Genomic DNA, 24204 nt, shown 5'->3' on the forward strand with positions numbered 1-24204 from the left:
CAAAATTTACAAACAACAAATCATTCACTAAACTGAGCCCCTTTTCCTATTCAGCAGTAGTCTGCAAACACGCAGTAAGCCTCTTCATTATTCAGATGGAACAGTGAATGTTGTGTATGAACAAATTTCTTCCCAAAGATTGCTCACAAACTGGTTGCCTCAGTGAGCGTTCCATTGCTCATTTGATAGTTTGCTCTATGCGGTTTGTAATCTTTGTCACCTGATATTGTTTTTGTTTCCTGATTGCGTTACCTAATATTTATAATCACTTCTGTCTGTGTGAAAGATGCCATCTGACTTCATCTTCTGACCTAGGGACCTCCAGAGCGAAGTGCATAGCTTGAGCTGAAGCTCTTAACCTACAGCTCCAACAGACTCAGCCAGAGAGAGACCTCTAACCAGGGCTGAAAGTAAGTCGAGTGACTTACCGGTATGCTGGGGCCAGCTCTGGCCCCTGGAAGGGGAGGGGTTGAGGGGGTCAGAGCCAGCCCCAGCCCACCCTGAAATGTAAGTGCCCCCCCGCACCTGGGTAGCAGCAGCAGCAGCAGCACGGGGCTCTGGGGCTATTTAAAGGGCCTGGGGCTCCCCTCTTCTACCGCCCTGGCCCTTTAAATAGACCCCGGAGCCCTGGGGTAGTGGGGGCTCCAGCTGCCTCTGCAGTCCCAGTCCTTTAAATAGCTGCTGGAGCCCCACCACTTCTCCAGGTAGAAGCAGGGGAGCCGCGGGCCCTTTAAATAGCTCCCGGAGCCCTGCAGCTGCTACCCCAGGGATCCAGCAGCGGGGCTCTGGAGGCAATTTAAAGAGCCTGGGGCTCCAGCCACTGCTGGGAGCCCCAGGCCCTTTAAATTGCCCCCTTGGGAAGCCGGGCTGCCCCAGTACGGCACACCGGCTCTTGCCGGTACGCTGTACCGGGGCATACTGGCTTACTTTCACCTCTGCCTCTAACACATATTCACATTTTGATAATGAGAAGGGATTTAGTACAAGTTGTATTCATTAGTGTGGTACCCTAGCCTGCTACATTTTACTTTCTCTTTTTATGTTCCTCTTCATCGATAAGGCACAAGAGAAAAACATCAGAGATGGCCACCAGACCCCTGCCACGTCTGCTCACACACCTTCAAAGGCATCATGTTTCCCAGCAACAAATTTGTTTTTCAGGTTTTCATATGTTTTAAGTGACGAACAAATATCTCAATTTTTCGCAGAAAAGCCAAGTCTCCAAACTCTAAAACAAAATCTTTGAGTGAACCTTTGGGAAAATGTGTCCTCACTTTCACCCATCTCTGATCACTATGAGCCAGACCCTGTTCGGACTAGGGGATCACAATTGTCCCTTCTGAATCTGTGGCACTGGATTCAAACCAGTCGTTGGTAATCTCCACGAAGGGTCTAGGGAGCGGGAACCTTTCTCCTCAGCTGGCAGAATGGCTGCAGAGATGCTCAGAGCAGGCTACTTCTGCGCAATGGCTGAACTACCACCCCATGACCTGTGTGAAAGGGGAGGACTGAGGAGCCATGCAGCACATACTTCATGCTCTACCTTGCCCCCATCCAACCTTGCATTGTCACAGGTAGGCCAATGGAGCTGGGCTCCGAACCACATGTTGGGGTTCATGCTGTGTCACTTTTCAAAATGCCCTCCCTGTGCAGTGGAACCATACTGGTTCTGATGCCGGAGAGACCTCTATACCTCCAGAGATGGCTCTGGATTTGCCTTTCCATTTGGTGAGCTTATAAAATACCCATAAAATGTGTTCTAAATGAGCTCCAATATACTGGCAAATTCTAAGCACATGATCTCTCTGAAATATGGAGGAGAAGAGATGTTCTGGACATTAAAATGTAGATAAAAAAAGTACAAGTCATTCAAATGATCCCATCAAGGTTCCTTCCTCGCTCTGAACTCTAGGGTACAGATGTGGGGACCTGCATGAAAGACCCCCTAAGCTTATTCTTACCAGCTTAGGTTAAAACTTCCCCAAGGTACAAACTTTTACCTTTTGTCCTTGAACCTTTATGCTGCCACCACCAAAGTGTATAACAAAAATAACAGAGGAAGTACCCACTTGGAAACATCTCCCCCCCAAAAATATCCCCCCCAAGCACTACATCCCCTTTCCTGGGGAAGTCTTGATAAAAATCCTCACCAATTTGCATAGGTGAACACAGACCCAAACCCTTGGATCTTAAGAACAATGAAAAAGCAATCAGGTTCTTAAAAGAAGAATTTTAATTAAAGAAAAAGTAAAAGAAAAACCTCTGTAAAATCAGGAAGGGAAAGACCTTAAAGAGTAGTCAGATTCAAAACATCCCTCTAGGCAAAAACCTTAAGTGACAAAAAGACACAAAAACAGGAATATACATCCCATTCAGCACAACTTATTTTATCAGCCATTTAAACAAAACAGAATCTAAGACATATCTAACTAGATTGCTTACGAACTCTTTACAGGAGTTCTGACCTGCATTCCTGCTCTGGTCCCAACAAAAGCATCACACAGACAGAGAGAAACCTTTGTTTCCCCTCCTCCAGCTTTGAAAGTATCTTATCTCCTCATTGGTCATTTTGGTCAGGTGCCAGCGAGGTTATCTTAGCTTCTTAACCCCTGTTCGCACAAAGCCACTTCTGCTAGAGGTTACTCAATCTTTTGCCACTTCTGATACCTTAATTATTTCTGCCTTTACATCCTCCGCTAACAAAACCATTTCTTATTCCTAGGTGTTGGGTCTACAGAGCACAGATTCACTAAAATCAGACGAATAAAGATCCATATGGTAAAAGAAAAGGAGTACTTGTGGCACCTTAGAGACTAACCAATTTATTTGTTAGTCTCTAAGGTGCCACAAGTACTCCTTTTCTTTTTGCGAATACAGACTAACACGGCTGCTACTCTGAAACCTGTCATATGGTAAAAGAGATTGTGAGGAAGGTAGCTGATTGTTACTGATTGCTTTGTAGCATTGTTCTCCATGAATACATTCCTATTTAGAAAGCACATAGATTTCTCAGAGGATTCTTTGCTACCTTAGTGCCCGGGATACCTTAAAATGGACTCAAGGAAAGCCAATAAACAATAAAAATATATTTGCTAAATGGAAAAGAGCCAGAACAAATTAATAAAGAATTCACTAATACATCAGTCTTTACATATAGATTCTCATCCACTCCCTCAATGGTATCAACGTTGGTTTAACCTTGGTTTGTTGCCAGTAGTATGGCGAAACTCCTATTGATCTCAAGTAGAAAAGAATTCCAGAAGTTGGCCCAATGTCTGCTCCCATTTCTTGGTTCTCTTGTCCCTTTCACATTCCTGTGGTTGCCTGCCCAGGAAGGTACCATTTACCATGAGGAAGGGGAGCAGAATCGAACGCTAAGTAACATGGCTAGGAGAATACACATTGATACCCACCCTTCTTGAGTCATTAGAAAACACGGAATATGAATAGAGTGGATGATTTAATTTAGAAATACTGGGCCAGATTTTTTCTCTCTCTCTCTTTCTCTCTCTCCTCCATTCCCCCTCATTAGGACTGAATGTAACTCTTTAAAACAGTGCAAATTCAGTGAGTTGCAACCAAATTGACACAATGTGGCAAACAATGTGAAGAGAAGAATTTTTTCATTTGCTTATATACCAGTATTAGGAGACTGGGTTACAAGTAAGAGAAATTGGAAACTCTCATTGATGAAAAGAAATTGGATATAATTGATATGACTAAAACCTACTGGGACAATTACCATGACTGGAATGTTCACAACACTGTTACAACCCTTTGAGGACAGTCAGAATGGGTTAATTTCCCAAAGCTAAGAAGAATTATGAGTGAAATTGATTGGGAAGGAAAATTTGGACAGAAAAATGTGAAGGAAAATTGGGAGTTATTTAAAAAGAGTTTATAGATAACCCACTTTGACTAAAAAACCCATCATGTTTAGTGATGAAGTGAAGGCAGTAATTAGAAATATAAAAACAATTTATAACAAATGGCAAAAAGGGAAAATATATAACAATCAATATACAGTAAATGTTATGAAATATAGAAAATTGACAGGGAAGCTAAAGACTTCAGGGAAAAATCCATGGCTAGCAGGGTCATGGCCAATAAAAAATTTCTTAAAATATATTTGAAACAAAGGAAATTCTAGTAATGGTAGAGTTATAGGTCTGTTATTAGATGGAGATGGTAAAATTGTTAATAATGATGCAGAAAAGGCAGAAGTGTTCAATAAATAGTTGGAAACAAGCAGGATGATGTACTTGTACCACGTGAGAATGAAGAAGTACTACCTAGTTCATTAATAACTAAGGATGATGTTAAACAATATTTAATTGGGGAAAACATTTTTATAACAGCAAATCCAAATAATGTGCACCCAAGGGTCCTAAAAGAGTTGGCTGAGGAGATCTCTGGCCTCCTAATGTTAAAATTTAATCTATTTTGGAATACCAGGGAAATTCCAGAAGACTGAAAGAGTGCTAATGTGGTGCCAATATTCACAAAGGGCAAGTGGAATGTCTTTCGTAACTATAGGCTGGTTAGCCTGTTATCGTCATGGATAAAATAATGGAAAAGCTGATACAGGATTCAGCTGACAAAGACTGAAAGAATATGAATGTAATTAATGCCAGTCAACATGGTTTTTATTGAAAATAGGTCTTGTCAAACAAACCTGATTTCATTTTTTGATAGCTGTAGTATACTTAGACTTTTATAAGTCATTTGATTTAGTGCCACACACATTCTGACTGAAACATTAGCATTATACAATATCAGTAAAACACAAGTGAAATAGATTAGGAACTTGCTAACTGACAGATGTGAAAAAGTAGCTGCCAGTGGAGAATTATCATGGAAAGAGGGTATTTTTAGTGAGGTCCCTCAGGGATCGGTACTAAGTCAATGCTATTCAACGTTTTCATCAAAGTCACTGATGGTAAAATCTGCAAATGACACAAAGGTTAGCAGAGAAGTAAATGATGATGATGGCAGGGCAGTAACATAGAGTGATCTGGATCTCCTGATAAAACTGGGCCCCTTTAAACTAAACATATTTTAAATAGAGCCTACTGCAAGGTCATGCATCTAGGAACAAGGAAGGCAGGCCATACCTACAGAATGAGGGATGTATCCTGGAAAAGAGTGACTGAAAAGGATACAGGGGATATTGTAGACAAGCAATGCAACGTGGGCTCCCAGTACAGTATTGTGGCAAAAACTGAATGCAATCCTTGGATATGTAAACAAGCGAGTAGCAAATAGGAGGAGGGAGGTGATTTTACCTCTGTATATGGTATTGATGAGACCGATACTGGAATACTACATGCAATTCCAGTGCATGCATTTTCAAAAGCACGTTGAAAAATTGGGAAAGTTGAAGAAAAGAGACAGAAATTATTTGAAGGCTGGAGAAAATGCCTTATAGAGAGAGATGTAAACAGCTCAATCTGTTTAATTTATCAAATGATTGAGAGGTGACTTCATTAAAGTGTAGAAGTACCTTCACCAGGAGCAAATACTGAGTGCTAAACGACTCTTCATTCTAGCAGAGCGAGGCATAACAAGAGCTAATGGTTGGAAGCCGAAGCCAGACAAATTCAAATTAGACATAAGGCTCAAAATTTTAACAGTCCGGCTGACTAACCATTGGAACCAACAACCAAGGGAAGGGGTGGATTCTCCATCTCTTGATGTCTTCAGATCAAGACTGAATGCCTTTCTGGAAGATGTGCTTTAGCCAAACACAAGGGCTCAATAAAGGGGTAACTGGGTGAAATTTAATGGCCTGTGACATACAGGAGACCAAAGCAGATGATACAATGGTCCCTTCTGGCCTTAAACATTATGAACTTATGCAATCCATTTTTTATATGATTAGAGCAGAGTTTAAGATTTCAGGGGCATCCATAAACAGTGGCTCAGTCTGTCAGAGTTATAGTCTGGGTAGATGTTTAATCTCCTTAGGCCTTCTCTACACTGCAGAGTTTTGTTGCTAAAGGCAGCTTTTGGCAACAAAACAGTGGAGTGTATGCATAGCAATGCCACTTTTGGTGACAAAACTCTTCCATTTCAATGACAAAATAAAACCACCTCGACGAGAGGCATAGAGCTTTTTGCAGCAAAGTTAAAATGACAAAATGTCACTGTAGACACTGTCGTTCATTATATCCCCGGAAGTGGCCTCTCCCAGTATCCCACAATGCCTGCCAGGACCGTTCTGCTCACTGTTTTGAACTCAGCAGCCCTACAGGCATGAGCCCCTCCCCTTTCAAAGCTCCCTTCTGACAGCTGAGCCTGCTGCTCTACACTGGGCAACAAAGCAAATCATGAAGGTGGACTGCTCCTGCTCTCTGCCACACTAGGAACACAGACGCAGGCAGGCCGGGACAGATGTGTGTGCGCCTGTGAGAGAGAGGCTGCTGTGCTGAGCCAGGGAGGGAGGTGGGGGCTGATGTCAGGGGTGTTCCCCTTCCCCTGGCCCAGGATTGGTTGCTTCTGGCGGCTGTCTGAACTGACGGAGACAGCATGCAGGGGCACACACTCTCCCCCAACACACACTCTGTCTCTGTCTTCCCACCACGCTCCCTGTCACACACTCTTCCCCTCCCCCCCACCCACTTCAGTTGAAAAGCGGCTGGAAATCTACTAGGATGCCCATGGAATAATGGGATTGGGAAACCTGCATCATGTGACGCTGTACCTGCCCCATGAGGCATTGCAAACCTTTCCCAAAGCACCCTGCAGCCAGGTGCACAGTGGGATAGCTACCCACAGTGCACTGCTCTCTGTGTCGATACAAGAGCTGCTAGTGTGGATGTGCTGTGCCGACACAAGGAGCATACTGTGGACATGCAACTGCAGTTTAATTAAAGAGCTTTAATTACAATGGCATAACTTTTGGTGACAAAACTGCAGTGTAGACATAAGATCACAGCTTTGAAAGAGGAAGAGCAGTGGGGGCAAAAGACCTATCTGGCTTCAAGACTAAGCTTGATAAGTTTATGGAGGGGATGGTATGATGGGATAGCCTAATTTTGGCAATTAATTGATCTTTGACTATTAGCGGTAAATATGCCCGATGGGATGTTAGATGAGGTGGGATCTGAGTTACTACAGAGAATTCTTTCCTGGGTGTCTGGCTGGTGAGTTTTGCCCACATGGTCAGGGTTTAGCTGATTGCCATATTTGGGTCGGGAAGGAATTTTCCTCCAGGGCAGATTAGCAGAGGCCCTGGGGGGTTTTCACCTTCCTCTGCAGTGTGGGGCACAGGTCACTTTCTGGAGGATTCTCTGAACCTTTTTTCAGAGTAGCAGCCGTGTTAGTCTGTATTCGCAAAAAGAAAAGGAGGACTTGTGGCACCTTAGAGACGAACCACTTTATTTGAGCATGAGCTTTCGTGAGCTACAGCTAGATGAAGTGCTACAGATGAAGTGAGCTGTAGCTCATGAAAGCTCACGCTCAAATAAATGGGTTCGTCTCTAAGGTGCCACAAGTCCTCCTTTGCTTTCTCTGAACCTTGAAGTCTTTAAACCACGATTTGAGGACTTCAATAGCTTAGACATAGGTTAGGGGTTTATTACAGGAGTGGGTGGGTGAGATTCTGTGACCTGCGTGGTGCAGGAGGTCAGACTAGACCATCATAATGGTCCCTTCTGACCTTAAAGTCTATGACCTTAAAGTCTAATCCCAATGGAGAAAAGGGGCTGCTAATTGACTGCCTTTTGATAAGTGGCTACTCAGGCTCAGCTTAAACATTATTATCTTGAGTAGCTTATAGAAGAAATAAATTCAGGCAGGATAGCAGAACCTCCCCTCCTCTCCAATAGAGTCTAAGTAGCTGTAGTACTATAAGTATAGTACAGTTGAGTCATAACGTCATAAGCCACCAAATTCGTGTGAGTGGCCTAACTGGCACTGCATACGATGTCCCTTGTGAGCAAGTTCCCATCTAATCATGTCTACTGTTTCCAGGGGCAAGTCTGGGAATGGGGAAAACACAGTCACTAATTTCTTCTCTAAGGGATAAAGGATATAGAAGAAACTGGTTAGAGCAAGAAACTTCAGAACTTTTTTTATCTATCTGTTGCCCGTGGTTGGCCCCCCATTACTGGAATATCTGAGTAGTCTATAACCTTTAATGTATTTATCCTTACAACACCCTTGTGAGGTACAGAGGTGCTATTATATCTTGTTAGCTGTTTCCAGTAAGAAATGTTTAAATGTTGCACGGTAGTTGAAGACACAAGAATCCAGGAAACAAAGCTGCCAGGAAATGTTTCATTTTAACCTCTTTAGAAACAGCACTAGTAATTCAAGGCTCAGTTGTGCCTGAGAGGCACAGTCCGAGCTGGACTTGGTGTAGAATCACACCGTCCCAGAGGGAGCGTGGGGAAGCATTCTCACTACTACAGCTCCTGCAGCTGCTGAGCTGCATGCGCTCTGCTATACCCCCTGTTTAGGGTGCATTTCACTGCCTGCTGTGCAGTCAGATGGATCCACGGGCAGCTCCACGGACAGCCAGAGGCCATCTTCTCCCTGTCCCTAGGGCAGTAAGTTGGGAGTCCCTGTGCTTGCTTAAATGCAGGAACTGGAATTTTGCATGTCTCAAGTCAGGATCAGACAAGCGGCAACAAAGCTGCTTATGGCCTCCCCCTGCAAAAGAGTCAGGCTGACTGTGGCCCTTTGCCAGGCATGAAATACCAGGCATGAAATCCTGGCTCCACCTCAGTCAATGGGAAAACTCCCGCTGGCTTCAATGGAGCCAGGATTTCACTGCGGCCCTGGGTTTAGGCACCTAACTCCCACTGATTTCAATTGGTACTTTATAAGCCCAGCTCAAGTCATTATGCTGTTTAGCACTCACATATTTTTGAGGCACTGGAAAGAACTGCTCTACAAATGACAGACATTTGTTCTCTCCGCGATAAGAATTGGGGAGCTTGGCACTAACTCTTTTTAAGATTCATCTGCTATTTTCTGTGTTTTCCCTTAATAGTCTTAGGTTCATTTGATCACCGTTTGGCTTCACTGTATGACTTACAGAATAGCTTCAGCACTCTGCCTACATTTGGGTCCCTCATCTTGGGCTCATGATTGTCTAGCACAGTTTGAGGACCGGGTATTATTCTTTGTCATGGAAACAGGACAACACTGGTACAGGGCCAAGCTAGGGAACTGTGTTATGGCCTTCCGTAGGTATTGACCCATCTGCACTCCAAAACCAAAATCAAGCTTCCATCAGTGGGTTGTTTGCCTCCTTAAAGGTAAGCCTCTGCTCAAGGGTTCTGATTACAACAGCATTCAAGGTATGCCAGAGATCAGGCCCTTCAAAATCCTCTTAATCTGCAGGAATTGAGGAATAAAATGTCTATTTTTTTGGTTAATGGGAACTTGGTGTTATTTAATGGACTGGACCTTTTCCTGCAGGATAGAATACAGTTTTAGTCCTCAAAGCCAGATAATCTCCTTGAAGCTCCCAGACTGTCATAACAGGACTGACAAAAAACTGACAAACCTGTGCGTGGAGAGACTCATGCAGTTTCTCTGACCAGGAACTCAATAAGTACAATACATCAGATTAAAGGGATTTCTTTAAAAAACAGGACACTACACATAAAGACGGGATCTTTGTTAAGTGAGATCCCTTCCACAGTGAGAAGAACTGCTAATCTATATAATAAAATTCCAGGATTCTCTGTGTCACTCTGAAGCCTAGAAGGTTTGTTGAGTCAGTGTGAAGTGATGGAAAAAGCTACAAGCATGGCTGAGAGCTCTTTTTGTTTAGAATATCACCAGGTTCGATCATCACTGGGATCCATGGTCTGTTATCATCCAATTTTTAAGTTCTCAGCGATTTTTGGTCCCCCCTTTTTTTTAACACACCTGACTTTATAGATTACAACAGTGTGACAACATTGGCTTTCAGCTATTAGTGGTCAATAAATGCAAAAAGAACAAAACAATGATTAGGGAAAACTGCCTTTTTTCTAGGATCACTTTGCTTGCCTCTGGCCCAGAGCTCTTTTCTTAAGGAGCTCATTGGTATGGTGCTTTCAACCATGCAGACAGTGGCAGTTTACAGCAACCAGAACAGTCATTTTTATTTCTCTCCACCTTATAGCCAAAACGATACATATTCATATTTAGATGTAACTATCTTTGCGCCACTTTTCCACATCATTATCATCATATCAGTAGACTTCTCCCACAGGTGGCCAGAGCCACACAACAGCAAGAGATATACAGTAGGAATGCTTTGCAGGGCAAAGCTTAGTGAAGGATGCTTACGAGATATGTAGGTTGCCATAAAGGCCTGTCAAGGGCTTAAAAAAATCCCAGGCAAATGAGGCACTGTATGGGAAAACACACAAGACACATCTGTAGAGGAAATGAGTTTAAAATCTGTTCTCTTGGGCTTTCATTTCTCTTATTGATTGGTTTGCGACTATATTTGTCTAGATATTAAGGAACCCTACTGACAACTGTAAATCAAGCCATCGTCTGTTCTATCGACCTGGTCCTGAACTCCATTCTCAGGAAAAACTCTCATTTAATTCAGTAAACTCAAACTCATGCCTAATAGCCCAAATCCAGCTAAACACTTACTAATGCACATAACTGTAACTTAAAGGGGCCCCATATTATTGGATCAGTTACAAAGTTTACATTCCATGGGTCTAGGGACATGCAAGATAACAAAGGAGACAATAAGTCCAGTTAGTGATCAGATAGGTCTCTCGCTAAGGGCCTACTCCAAAACCTATTCCCACAGACCGCAGCATGTTTAGAATCAGGCTCTAAGGGCCAGATTTTCAAAGGTATTTAAGTGCCTAAAGATGCAGATAGTCACCTAACGGCCTTCTCATAAGGGCCTAAGCAGGTTAGGTGCCTAATTCACATTGAAATCAACCTTTGAAAATCTGTGCCTAAGGGCTCCCCTTCAAAGTTTACAGGATGAAAAAAAATCACCCAGCACTGGAGAATGAGGAAAGGTCCCAAATTCTCTCACTATCCTAGATTCTGATTTCTTAATGCTATTGACAGAAAAGTTACCTGCACACACTAATAGCTTATGGCCAGAAATAGGAGAGAGGATGGGAACACTACACATAAAGTAGTGATTTCATGATTTGTGGGGGCACCTGTAAGTGTGACTATGGCGGGGGGTGAGAGGGGAAGTGATATTACATAATATTACCAAAATAAATTCCATCAGAACTAAAATAACTGCTTAAAAGTTAATCGAACCAAACTGAATGGACATCAAAGCAATTTTGTCTAGTAAATTAAATGAAAGGAAGCAGCTGATGCAAACAGCACACTTCCTACTGTAACAGGCTCACCTTATTAAGGCGTTCAAGGGTCTCTTTTAGCATCTGCTGATATTCACGTTCATTTCTGTACCTGCAAATAGGACAAAGTGAAGATGAAGTCAAGTGGCTTATCTCTTCACATACTGTGCTCCATCTACAATATCTTGCAGTACAGAAGCGTCACATTTAAGTTGACTCTGAATCTCGACCGGGCCCACAAGGTTTATTCATAACTTAACCATAGATCTTTGGCTTCAGATGGTGAGTGTAATTCTTGTTTTGATTAAGTCCCTCAAGTCTTTTCATCAAGCAACAAGCACAATGAAGTGGATGGACATTTGCAATGACTTCTCCAAAGAAAGTCTGAGCATAGATCATTTCCAATAAAATGTCAGTGATTTACATTATATAAAACTATATCAGACAACAGTGCTCACCATTTAAAAGTCACTATTTACCAATAGTTACCAGACTTGATAGCTGAGATATCACAATATTTCATTCTGCTGTTAGAGGAGATAACTGTGACAGTGTATCTGGGATAATCTGGTGTGGTACAGAAATCAATGATAAATGTTGACATTTGAGTTATGCGCACTGTAAATAATGTTGCAATTTGTGGTGTACAGTTGATTTCAATGGGAGTTTCATCTGAGAAAGAAGTGCAGAATGAGGATACATTTTGATTTTCTTGGGGTTTAGGTCTTCTTTTTTAATATTACCCACCGTTTAATACTGTTCATAAACTCCAGGGCAGATTTTAATGAGCACATTATTAACATTGCCTGCTGAAACTAGAAAACACATGAACTTTTCTATACCATTATAATAAAATCCTATGTATATGTACAGAAACACACACAAATGTATATGTGAAATTTCCTATATTAGAGAAAAATTGGAAATAATTTGTAGTTTACGCTGTTTCTCTGTGAATTAAGATAAACATGGCATAAAAGGTTATAATTTAAGAATGTCAGCTTTGTATTGTAACATACAAAGAATTCTCTTGTAAGGAGATTTTTCTCATGGAAAGAAACAAGCACCATCACCCCTAAAGGGTGATTGATTGATTGTAGTTCTTTCTTTGGAGATGGCACCAAAGAATCCTGTTGTGGATTCTTTTCCTTTAAGAAAAGCAAGACTGTAAATAAACTGCTACACCAGAGAAGCAATTTAATGAGAGAATGCAATTAAAAAAACAATTAGAAACGTATTACAATACTGAGCAACAAGATTTTATCATCAAACTCTGAACAAATTGCTCATCAAAGTCAAGCTGTTGCTGGTGGCTGAAGAGTGAGAAAGACACAGCCTGTCTGTTTATTCCTCGCTCCCTGAAGTAATTTCTACTACAGAAGTACAGAAAACAAAATTGCCATCTTTTCATCTTCTCCTTTAAACATTTTAAAATATGGTTTGTTAGCCCAGGGAATGGAAATCTGTTTATCTATAGAGTAGGTGTAACATAGGCTATGGTACTGAACACTGCTTGAGGCTTAACCTAGGAGGAAAGCATCAAAGAGTTAGAAGAAAGTTCTCTTGTCCTAATAATTTAATCCTTCAGCTCTCTCCCGAAATCATCAGTTCCTTCCAGGTGAATTCATGGTTTCCAAGGCACCTGTCCAGCCACTAGAAAACTCCTTTCATTTAACACTAGATTCATTCTCTCCTGTAGACGCTGTCCCACTTCGTATAAAATACTTAAATATTCATTGGAGCAGAGACTGGAACATGGGTCTCCCAGGAGAGTGCACTAACCACTAGTTCTCACCCTCTTTCTGACCCAATGACTATTGAGAGGTAGAAAGAGACCCACTCCCAGAAAACCCTATAGCTCTGTGGTTAGGGCACTCACCTGGGAGGAGGAAGAGTCTGCTCCCAATGAGGCAGCATGGGTACTTGAACCCTGATCGCCCACATCTTGCGTGAGTGCACTAACCACTGGGCTATTGAGTATAAAGGGACTTCTCCTTCTCAATGTTTCTTGAGAAAGGACTGATCTAGCTTAGGCACCTCATTCCAGGAAAGGTTTCACAGCTATGAATCCTGAGCAGAGGAAGGCAGCTCCTCCAGCCCAAGGGGTGGGGGTGGGGCATAGGTCACACTCCTCTCCTTGGCATTTATCACCGTCTAACTTAGGCAGCTCCCTGCTCAGCATGCTGGCTTCCGTGCATCCCCTTGTTAAGGCTCCTAATTCTCCCCATGCATCTCAACAGGAGCATCTGGGTGCCGAACTCAAGGCTCAGGATTCCAGGAGGTGGCAGGGTGCCTGAAGTTAAGTATCACATTGATGAGCCTAACTACCTTTTGTGGGTCTAGCCCCAAGTGACTTGGCCCAGGTCACACAGGAAGTTTGTAGCAGAGCTGGGAGTTGAAAGCGGGTTACCCCATGTCCTAAGCTAGCACCCAACAACTGGGCCATCCTGTCTCTCTCTGCAGCCCCCCACTTCCACACAGTGCAGACAGTCTACAAAAGTGAAAGGGAGGGGGTGGGGCTAAATAAGCTTCCTTACTCCCCTACACAGTGTTGTAAGGGCAGGACAGAATGCTATTATTCAGTGCCAGTAGGGAACTGGGAACTGCTAGCAAACTGGTAAAAAAAATTAAAAGGTTGCTTAGTTTCACCCTCGCTTCCATACGTTCATGACTTTCTTCTGCTGAAATGCTGTTCTATAGCTTCCTAAAGCAGAGCTTGTCATTAAATCACAACAGCTGTCCAAATGTTTCCCAGTGCACCAGCAAAACCATTCATCCTCTGAGTTAAGACCATATTCAGTATGGAGCTTTATTAAATTGCTGACCTAAAACAAATTTTGTTGGACCTTGTAAATCTCTTCAATGTGCAGTTGAAAACAAACAGTTCATTAATTTGCATAGATGTATTCTGGCAACTGGGAAAGAATGAAGAAGATCACAACACATCATGAAAATCATATAGCCATGATAAAATGCTGCTCTCCCCGTAATATAACCATCTGAATTCAATAGAGATGAGGCTGACAGAGTCTGAATCCAGATCTCAACCCCACCACAATTCAGGGCTGCTCTGATCTGGGAGGGGAGGAGATGTCTGATTCTGGTCTATTGCTTGAATTTCCATATAGCCCCATTAACTGAAATATATTTAGCAGCTATTTCCATCATTATCCTTTAGCCCAAAAGCTAATGGCATAAGAAGGCTGTTATAATACACACACATTACTCCACTCCACACTCCCTTGTGAGTTCACGTATCCTATGGGGATAGAGCTTTACACTCAATATACTGTGATGTTAGCGTGACCATCTCTTGGAAGAGATTTAAATCAATCCCCATTCTGTTCTGCTCTTCTCTGTACACTAAGAGATCTATAAGACATCTGAAAAAGTCTTTCACTCATACACACGGATATCACATGTTTAAATGCATGGTTACTGCACTGGCTTTATACACTCACTATATTGCCAGGATCTTACGGTATTTGTTGCCTTATAAAGCTCATTAGTACATTTCCCATAAGAAAGGCGCGATATAAAACAAAATTCTATTCTATTCTCTTTCTCTCTAGCTGTTTCTTCTACCCTGGAGCCCAATCATGCAAAAAAAAAAGTGCATCAATATAAAAATACATGGGAAACTGTGCTGAAGAAGTGCAATGACCAGTTGACCATCCCCAAAGGTGAACAAATCACATGCTAGCCAAGACTTTCAAAGTGACTAGTATTTTCTGTGCCATTTTTTAGTGCCCAACTGGAGACCGCCTTAAAGGGATCTGATTTTCAGAGGTTGGGAAATCAGTGTTTTCTGAAAACAGGTCCCTTTAAGTTGCTTCCAGTTGGGCACTCGGAAATTGTGACACCCAAAATCTCGTCACTTTTGAAAATCTTGAAAAGCAAAAGGACAAGCCAGTCAGGGGACAGACTAACTGATGTACCTGTGCTGATATGGTAGGTATGTGAGGGGCTGAAACTGACGAGATGAAGGCCAAGGTCTGCAAAGTCATTTTTTGACCCTCATGAAGCGGATAAAGGTACTGAGATCCTTAGTCCTGATATAAATGTGATCCTTAGCTGGCAGTGTGGATCCAGGGCTGGACAGTGGTGTCCCTGTTCTTCGTGCCTCGTCCACTGCCAAGCAGCAAGCAGAAGTCAGCATTGTGTTGCTGCATAGAGGGTATTAGTTGCCATAGGAGTAGGGAAAAGCTAGTAGATGTCCTTTGAAGAAGCTGCCTGATTCAAGTAAGCTAGAGCAGACCTTTAAAAGATCCACCACCACACTGCTTTCCTCTTTCAGCTGTCAGAGAGCTACCAATGTGGGAATTCTGCCACTGCACCCCAGAGTTCAGATATTTAGCAGAATCCATGAGCACTCCCGTTAGCTGAGGGGGTCTGCCTATTGAATGTGAGGGACATGCACAGTCTAGAAGTTATACTGGACTCATCTCCACTTCTGAAATGCCAGGCTTCAGCAGTGGCTAGAAATATCTATTCCCTTCTCCAGTGGACAAGTAGAGTGAACCTGTTCCTCACAGATGTAGACCTAGTCACAATGATCCATATCTTTATTATTCAAAGCTGGACTACGGCCATGTTTTTTCCCTGGGTCTGACACTGGGAGGCTTCCAGGAGTTGAGTGTGGCTCAAAATGTTGCATCTTGTCTCCTAAGCAGAACAGTAGACAAGAAAACACCACAGCATTACTCAGCATTCAGTCACTCAGTGCTGGATTCAGTTCATGGTCTTGGTCCTGGCCTTCAACGTGCCCAGCTGCCTAAAAGCTGCCTCTCCCTTGACCCACTCCAAGAATATTAAAATCAGCAAGGAAGATGAAGATGAAGGTATCTGGGATGAAGATTGCCAGAGCTGGAGATAAAACATTTTCAGTAAAGCGTGCCCAGCAGAGGAACTCTGAGGTACAGGAGGTTAGGATGACCCCATGTCTTGCCTCCTTATGGCACAATGAAGGAGACATGTACTTTCACTAACCTTTTCTCAATAGAAACAGCAATGCTTTGGCTGGTAAGTCCTTCTTCCCCATAGATACCTCTGCCAAAGAAAAGACAAACTATGGAATGCAAGTCCTACCAAGATGATGCACAAGTCTACAATACTTGCATTTCATCTCTCAGTACCTGTGATTGGCAGACTAAGAATATACATGACATGGCTTATACTGCTTATCTCTGAGCTACAGACTACTGCATGTATTAACAAGAACAATGAGCCCAATCCCAAAATCTTCCTTATTTAGTTCTTACCATACACCACTCTCCGTGAAGTAGTGTCACTGCTATGCTGCCCCTTTGGATAGTGCAGTTCACCAGGGCACAGCTGTGCCCTTCCACTATGTGTAGGGCCTGACCAAACTCACGGTCCACTTGGGTCAATGTCATGGTCATAGGATTTTAAAAATAGTAAATTTCATGATTTCAGCTATTGAAATCTGAAATTTCACGATGTTGTAATTGTAGGGGTCCTGACCTAAAAAGGAGTTGGGGGCGGGGGTCGCAAGGTTATTGCACGGGGGAGGTTGCGGTACTGCTACCCTTACTTCTGCACTGCTGCTGACGGCGATGCTGCCTTCAGATCTGGGAAGCTGGAGAGCAGTGGCGGCTGGCTGGGCGAGGCAGTGGCCACTGCCAGCAGCAGTGCAGAAGGAAGGGTGGCATGGTATGGTATTGCCACCCTTCCTTCTGCATTGCTGCCTGCAGAGCGGGGCCCTCAGTCAGCAGCCGCCACTCTCTGGCCACCCAGCTCTGAAGATGGCAACACAGAAGGAAGAGTGGCATGGGATGGTATTGCCACCCTGGCTTCTGTGCTGCTGCTGGTGGGGTGCTGCATTCAGAGCTGGGCACCTGGCCAACAGTCGCCACTTTCCGGCCACCCAGCTCTAAAGGCAGTGCAGAAGTATGGGTGGAAATATTGTAAACCCCCCTAAAATAACCTTGCGACCCCCCTGCAACTCCCTTTTGGGTCAGGACCCCCAGTTTGAGAAATGCTGGTCTCCCCTGTGAAATCTGTATAGCATAGGGTAAAAGTACACAAAAGACCAGATTTCATGGGAGGAGACCAGATTTCATGATCTGCGATGCGTTTTTCATGGCCGTGAATTTGGTAGGGCCCTAATTATGTGTTTTATGTGTAAAGGCATCCCTCTTCTAGGTGGTATCACATTTTGGGGTGCAATCCAGACCCCTGAGGGGTGGTGTCACCGCCTCCCCTGCTTTGCTGTTGTGGTTCTGTCTAGATGCTTCCAGTCAACATACAACCATGCACTTGAATGTCTTTAAGCAGCTCTGACTCAACAATTCTGATTCCAGCAGCCTGCTTGTTATACCCTGTCCATCTCTGGACTCCAGCAGCCTTGGTTACACCTGGCAAAATGACCCATCACCCCCCAGTCCCAAATTTTCCCCAAACCCATGTGTTCTGCAATGTCCAGCTCTCCCCTAGACCATTCAGACAGATATTAAGGTTCATTTGTTCCTTTAAAGACACAATACCTAACAGTTTGCCACATTAACCAGAGCTAACATTCACTTTAAACAAAACAAAGCACTGCCTGGTTTAGATTAAAAGTAAAACAAGTTTATTAACAAAAGGAGATCAGATTATAAATGAGTTCACATATAAAGGACAAAGTTAGCAAACAAACAAAAGAGAAAAATGCTTTCTGGAAGTGAAGACTTAACAAAACAGGCTACAGCCTTTGTCCATGATAGATTCGTAAGAAAACTATCTCCAGCAAGATGGCTGACTAACCCCTCTAGTCAGGATCTCCCACAAAGTCCAAAGTGCTCAGTTCCTTTGTCTTCATAGGTGAAAGATAACTTGGGGTTCTCTGTTCATTCCTTTGTAGTCTAGTGAATCTTTAAATGAATTCTTCTGAAGGTCCCCCACACCCTCAAAGTAACATTCATTCAAGCTGTGAGGAAAGTGATATAGAGTCTCTTGGTGTAGGGAGTTTCATGCTGGCTTCTTCCCACTCTAGAGTTTCCTAAAATGCAAATTGATCTGTTTCCTGCAATCTCCTCCCCCTGCTGTCTTGATGGTCCTACTGACCGTTTATGGAATTTGCATGCCCATTGTCTCTTAATGTACCTTGGAAATATCTTCCAGGTGGCGGAACTACATTCCTTTGTCTAGCGCTGCCTGTCAGACGTACTTTGATAACATTATTTCTAATATGTTTATAATTTTAAAGTTGTCCTCCATACGTATACCACACACTAATATTAATGATCAGTATGTCATTAGCTTTCTGTTGATATCTTACATAACACTGTTAGATACAGCTTATGAAATTAGTGTGTTGGGGTACACTGAACTGGTCAGGCCAGCTGAAACGTACTACCAAAAAATCTGTGAGCCCCTTGCTCTCTTGCATTGGGAGGCATTAAGGTTACCATGGGCCAGTGGATGTTGAGGGCAGCAGAATGTGTACAGTATGGTCTGGGACTGTTTAGCTGGATGGCATTTTGAAGGCATGTACAGCCACCTCCTCCAACCTCTTACTAAGGCTCACTGCTGTCCAGTGCCTGATGTGCCAGTCATGGTGCACTTTATGGGTCCAGTCACCATGTATGTAAATCAAACAAGTCATAGGTAACAGGGGAGTAAGAAGACTGGAGCTAGGACATGTCTACTCTTCTATTCTAGTCTATTCTATTCTGTTCAGGTTCTTATACTGAGCACATCACCAAAGTATCTGAGCACCTTCCCGCAGAGCATTAAACAATACCATATGCCCTGGCCACTTCTCACTCTGAGCAAGCCAAAAGCACTTGCTTCTGCAGATGCGGTTTGGAAAGTGGCTTCACAGATGGTTACTGACTATGGAACTCTTCTTATCTCACACATTCCAGCTGTTGTGCTACTAGAGTTGTGGCCCGTACCTCTGATTACCAGTTACACGGTCACCCTGGCTTCACAAAAGGGTTCCAATTTGGGAGGAATATCAATTAGATTTGATCATAAAAAAAAGTTATGAAGAATTATTGAAGAATCCAGTGCCCAGCTTTATATCTAGCAATTTCCAGGGAGTTACACTACACACAAACCCCATGAGTTCTATTTTTCAATATCTTTTAAATGAAACACTCTGTTTTAATGAGTAAACTTTTAATTTTTTTTCACTTAAAAATTACTTATGCTTAGACTTTGACATTAAAATAATCTAGTTTGTAATAACTTTCTGGATACCACAGAGAGAGAGAGAAATATACGCTGTATTTTCAGCCTTCCTACACACAAAATATAATGCTGCTATGATAATTATGCTTAATACAACTAAGATAATTAGCAAAATGATATTGCAAGCTGTGGTAGGCAGTCCCCAGGAATACTTAAGTGAGTTCTAGAGAAAGAAGTCATTATCCATTGACACAGAATCTGAATTATTCATGCTAATAGAAAGAGATGTGAATCCCATTAAAGATGAGCAAAAAATGAATTTGAATGTAAGATCTGTTTGTAAGTGGTTCATCAGGATTTAATTCTGCAAATAGTGTAGCAGCCCTAGTGCATTTAAAATGTAACTTCAGAAGTACATGTGATTTAGCTCAGTGGTTTTTCAACTTGAGGTCCACAGACCCTTGGAGGTCCTCAGACTGTCTAAGGGGTCCGCAAAGGGTTGTGGTTTCCATAGAACAGTGGTTTTCAATTTGTGATCCACGGATCATGTGGTCCACAGACTATGTCTAAGATTTCCAAAGGGGTCTGCACCTCTATTCAAAATTTTTTAAGGGTCCACAATGAAAAAAAAGTTGAAAACCACTGGTCTAGCTAATGATGCAAGTCAATAGGATACATTCTGTGTGTGTGTGCGTGTGTGTGCGTGTGTGCCCTCATGCTAAAATCTTTGTATTTGTAAGATGCAGGGGAGGGAGAGGTGGTATATTTGAAAATAAGTAATAAAATGTGCCAGGTTATTTTTGCTTTTTGGTCACAGAAAGAAGTAAGTATTCTGTACTGCAAAAAAGTGATATAAAACATTTGTAAGTTGTGGGTACCATGAGTGGGTGGGGTAGAAAAACATCAGTGAGTGGCCAGTCCAGCCAGTAGAAACCAAACATAGAGCAGCTAGGACAGTACACAATTCAGCTCAGTGAGACTCTATTAGCATGAAAAGCTATACAAGAGTAAAAACCAAACCAAAACCAGACAGACCCCTTAAATATCTGTCAGAGGTAGGCACAATTCACTCATGCTAGCTCCATGCTCCCATTTGTTAGCAATGTCTATTCCAGGGGGCTACATGAGCATGATGCCATCTCTATCATTTCTCTCCTTTCTCCCAGGGTTAGGTACCGATTTTCTTTATTGCTTTTTGATGAGAGATTTTTCATGATTCCTGACAGTTTAGGAAGTTTCTTCCTCATACACCTTCATCCTTTGCACATTGGAGCAGAGTGCCTTTCTGTCTCATATTCGTTCAATGTGCAGCAAAAGTCCAAAAAGCTATCATAAAGCTAGGAACCATTAGGAAAGGGATAGATAGTAAGACAGAAAATATGGTGTTACTATATAAATTCATGGTATTACAACACCTTGAATACTACATGCAATTTTGGTCATTCCATCTTTAAAAATATATGTTCAAATTGGAAACGGTACAGAGAAGGGTAACAAAAATGTTTAGGGGTATGGAACAGCTTCCTTATGAGGAGAGATTAAAAAGACTGAGACTCCTCATCTTATAAAAGAGACGACCAATGGGGTATGATAGAGGCCTACAAAAGTCTGAATGGTATGGAGAAAGTGAATATGTAAGTGTTATTTACCCCTTCACATAGCACAATTAATAGGCAGAAGGTTTAAAACTAACATAAGGAAGTACTTCTTCACACAATGCACAGTCAACCTGTGGGATTCATTCCCAGGGGATGTTTTGAAAGCCAACTGAATAATTGGATTAAAAAAAGAATTAGAGAAGTTCAGGGAGGATAAGTCAATCCATGGCTATTAGCCAAGATGGTCAGGGACACAACTCCATGCTCCGGGGTGTCCCTAAACCTCTGACTGCCAGAAGCTGGGACCGGATGGCAGGGGATGGATCACTTGATCATTGCCCTGTATTGTTCCTTCCCTCTGAAGTGCCTGGCACTGACCACTGCTGGAAGACAGGATACTGGGCTAGATGGACCATTGGTCTGACCCAGTATGATCATTTTTATGTTGTCACTGTGTCACAATGGTTGCATAGTTACTCCTCTCTGGGTTTGGACTGCTTTGTGCCTCCCTATTTTGATCTCTAGTCTATAATCACATTCTGTATTCAAGGAGAGGCTGTTTCCATTTTGCACATTTCACTGTAGTGAGGTAGTCTGATGGCCTGACAGTTCTGTAGCCGTCTAGCTTGCTGCTTTTTTTGATTGGTTCTTCCCAGTGACCTGTATATTGGTATTCTAGATATTGGATTAAAATCTGGAGTACTTTGTGGCTTTGGGCAAATTTATTTGCTCTGATGATCAGGAAGTTAAAGATGTTGATCTTGGGGAGTGATTATATTCTTTAGAGTGTAAATGCGCTACAGAAGTTTTTCCTGTAATGCAACCCAATCTGAGTCTGTTACTCTATTTGGGCTTCATAGGTATGAGTTTCTGAAAGGATTCTTCTTGTTCCTGTATTGTTAAAGGAGGACCAGGAGGGATGGTAGTTTCTAATGATGTCTTCAGGTGCAACTGTTTTTCTCTAGTGATGCTGTTTTATTCTTGTGTCAACTATCCAGGTTGAATTCCTTTATATAAATCACAGAAGCATTATGCCTTGATTTTTGCAAATCTATATTGTTGGGATTTCTTTTTGCTTATTTGGCTTAAACTCTTTCCTGGTTTGCCAGAAGGAATTAGTGCCTATCATGTCCTTAATCTGTGCTAATTTTTTCTTTCCTGGGCTCTAGTATTTTCTACTGGAGCATTGATTTGTAGTTCTCTAGTGGGTCATGGTGAGTACTCACAACAAGCAGGTAGCAGCTAAATCCAGAGGATCCAACCCAGAAGGACAAAAAGCAATCAGTGTAGTTACTCTAGGATCTCTATCCCAGAAAGAGAGACACAAAAAGGAGGGCGCACTGCCGCATGCCTTACAATGGGCAGCATGTGCTCATGTGAATATTTCTAGGGATCTCAACAAGACTACTCCTAAGACTAAGTGCTACTCAATGTGAATAGGGATTGCAGAACCAAGCCCAGATGGTCCAAGACCCCCATAGAACCTAGTAAGAACTTTATGAATCTGAAAATATAATTAACTTATATGTTAAAAAATACACTCTACTATATGGATAATAAAGAAAACATACTTTTCAAAGTAATTCTTTCATATCACTAATAGATAAGAATAGATTCGATCTACCTCCCAATGTATTTAAAAACTAGGAGAGAGGACTAGGAAGAAGCATTAGACACTTTTGGGGGGGAAATCAAAAAGGAGACATTTAACATTATTTCAGTTTCAAAAGTTCTTACTTGATTTACATCATTTTTTTTTAGTAACAATAACAATGATACCTGGCTTGTCTTTAGTGCCTTCCATCAGGAGCTCTCAAAGCACTTTACAGAGGGATCAGTAACATTATCCCTATTTTTGACTTAACCCTAAACACTTGAGAGCACAAGGATTTTCTATTCTCTTTCTTCTTCTATATATGAGATCAAAATCAGTCTCATAAATTGTCCTGTAGAGCAGTGCTTCTCAAACTATCTGATGTGGGGGACCGGCAATTTTTTCCCCCAATGTGCACGCAGACTGGCAGCCGATGGCTCGCGGACCGGCACCGGTCCAAGGACCACCACTTTGAGTAGCACGGCTGTAGAGTAATTGTAATCTTAGCGATGAGAGGCCACCATCTCTCCTTAATAAGCACATCTGCAGAGCTTGGTCTAGGACTCTGCTTCTACAGATCCTAACTCACCTAACTAGTGCCTGAGTTCAGAGATGTTCTTGGCTAACCATCCCATATAGAAGAAGCTTTATGTCCATTCAAGATGCTATCTGCCTTTGAGGACAACCATCTCACACACATTTAATGCCTTAATGGGTAAAATTTACTGTTATGCAGAAGGTCAAAGGACTAGGCATCATTTCCCTACCTTTTGAGGGCTTACATAGTAAATATAGCCTTAGCATAGGAGTAAATTTGCATTATTGGCTGCATGACTGGGCCTCGGAAAAAATCTTTGATAATTATTATTCCTCACAATCTCAGTCTTCACATAGAGCTCATGAATGAGTTTTCAGATAGACTTAAAACATCTAAGAATAACCAGCAAATTGGTTTTGTGCTAGAGAGATCTGAAAATACATCAGACAAAAGTCATCTTTGTCCCTCATCCTCTCAACTGGGTTGTGCCTTTTTTACTGTGCTTCTTGCAGGCATAAGCACAATGCTCGTAAAGCTAACAGGGTGCTCACCGATGCATTCCCTGCAAAGACCATTCTACTGCTAACAGGCAGGAGTAACCGGGGCCCACAGAGCAGTACTCTCATGAAATGCAGCCTAAGGGTTCCCTGGTGTGCCTAGTCATGTTCATCACTTTTCTTCTTCTCCTTATATTCTGCCCACGTGCTGTGCAGGGCTGGGTGTGAAGGGACGCCACATGCAATAGCAAAAGCAAAGCAAAAACCACCAATTTGAACCTGTAGATCAGTGCAAGTAATAACTGTATCCTTAGCTTAGAGTAATTGAAATGCACTGGCCTAGATATGGCAATCTCTCAAGAAGACACTCAGGTATATTCTTCTGGGTTTCATGGAATTAAGAAATAAAAGCAATTTGTGGTGCTGTAACTCTTTTCATGCAGTGAATATGGACAGTCCTAAACAAATACAGTTAGGGTCAAGATCTTCCCTCAGATGCTCCCATGTGGCTCCCTCTGACATCAACTCCTAGTTCTTAGGCAGGGGC

The 24204-nt window shown here is 42.4% G+C and overlaps 1 protein-coding gene across 1 annotated transcript in view; it reads right to left on the reverse strand.

Annotated features, from left to right (window-relative positions):
* BFSP1 (beaded filament structural protein 1) overlaps window positions 1-24204 on the reverse strand; it is a gene marked incomplete at its 5' end in the record, with an annotated part of 46048 nt that overhangs the window by 20657 nt on the left and 1187 nt on the right. The window contains one exon of the mRNA XM_084625311.1: window positions 11346-11406. Coding sequence (XP_084481437.1) covers window positions 11346-11406 — 61 coding nt within the window. The remainder of the gene's footprint in view (window positions 1-11345; window positions 11407-24204) is intronic.

Source organism: Lepidochelys olivacea, assembly GCF_965140295.1.
Source record: "Lepidochelys olivacea isolate rLepOli2 genome assembly, chromosome: 3".
Classification (NCBI taxonomy): Eukaryota; Metazoa; Chordata; order Testudines; family Cheloniidae; genus Lepidochelys; species Lepidochelys olivacea.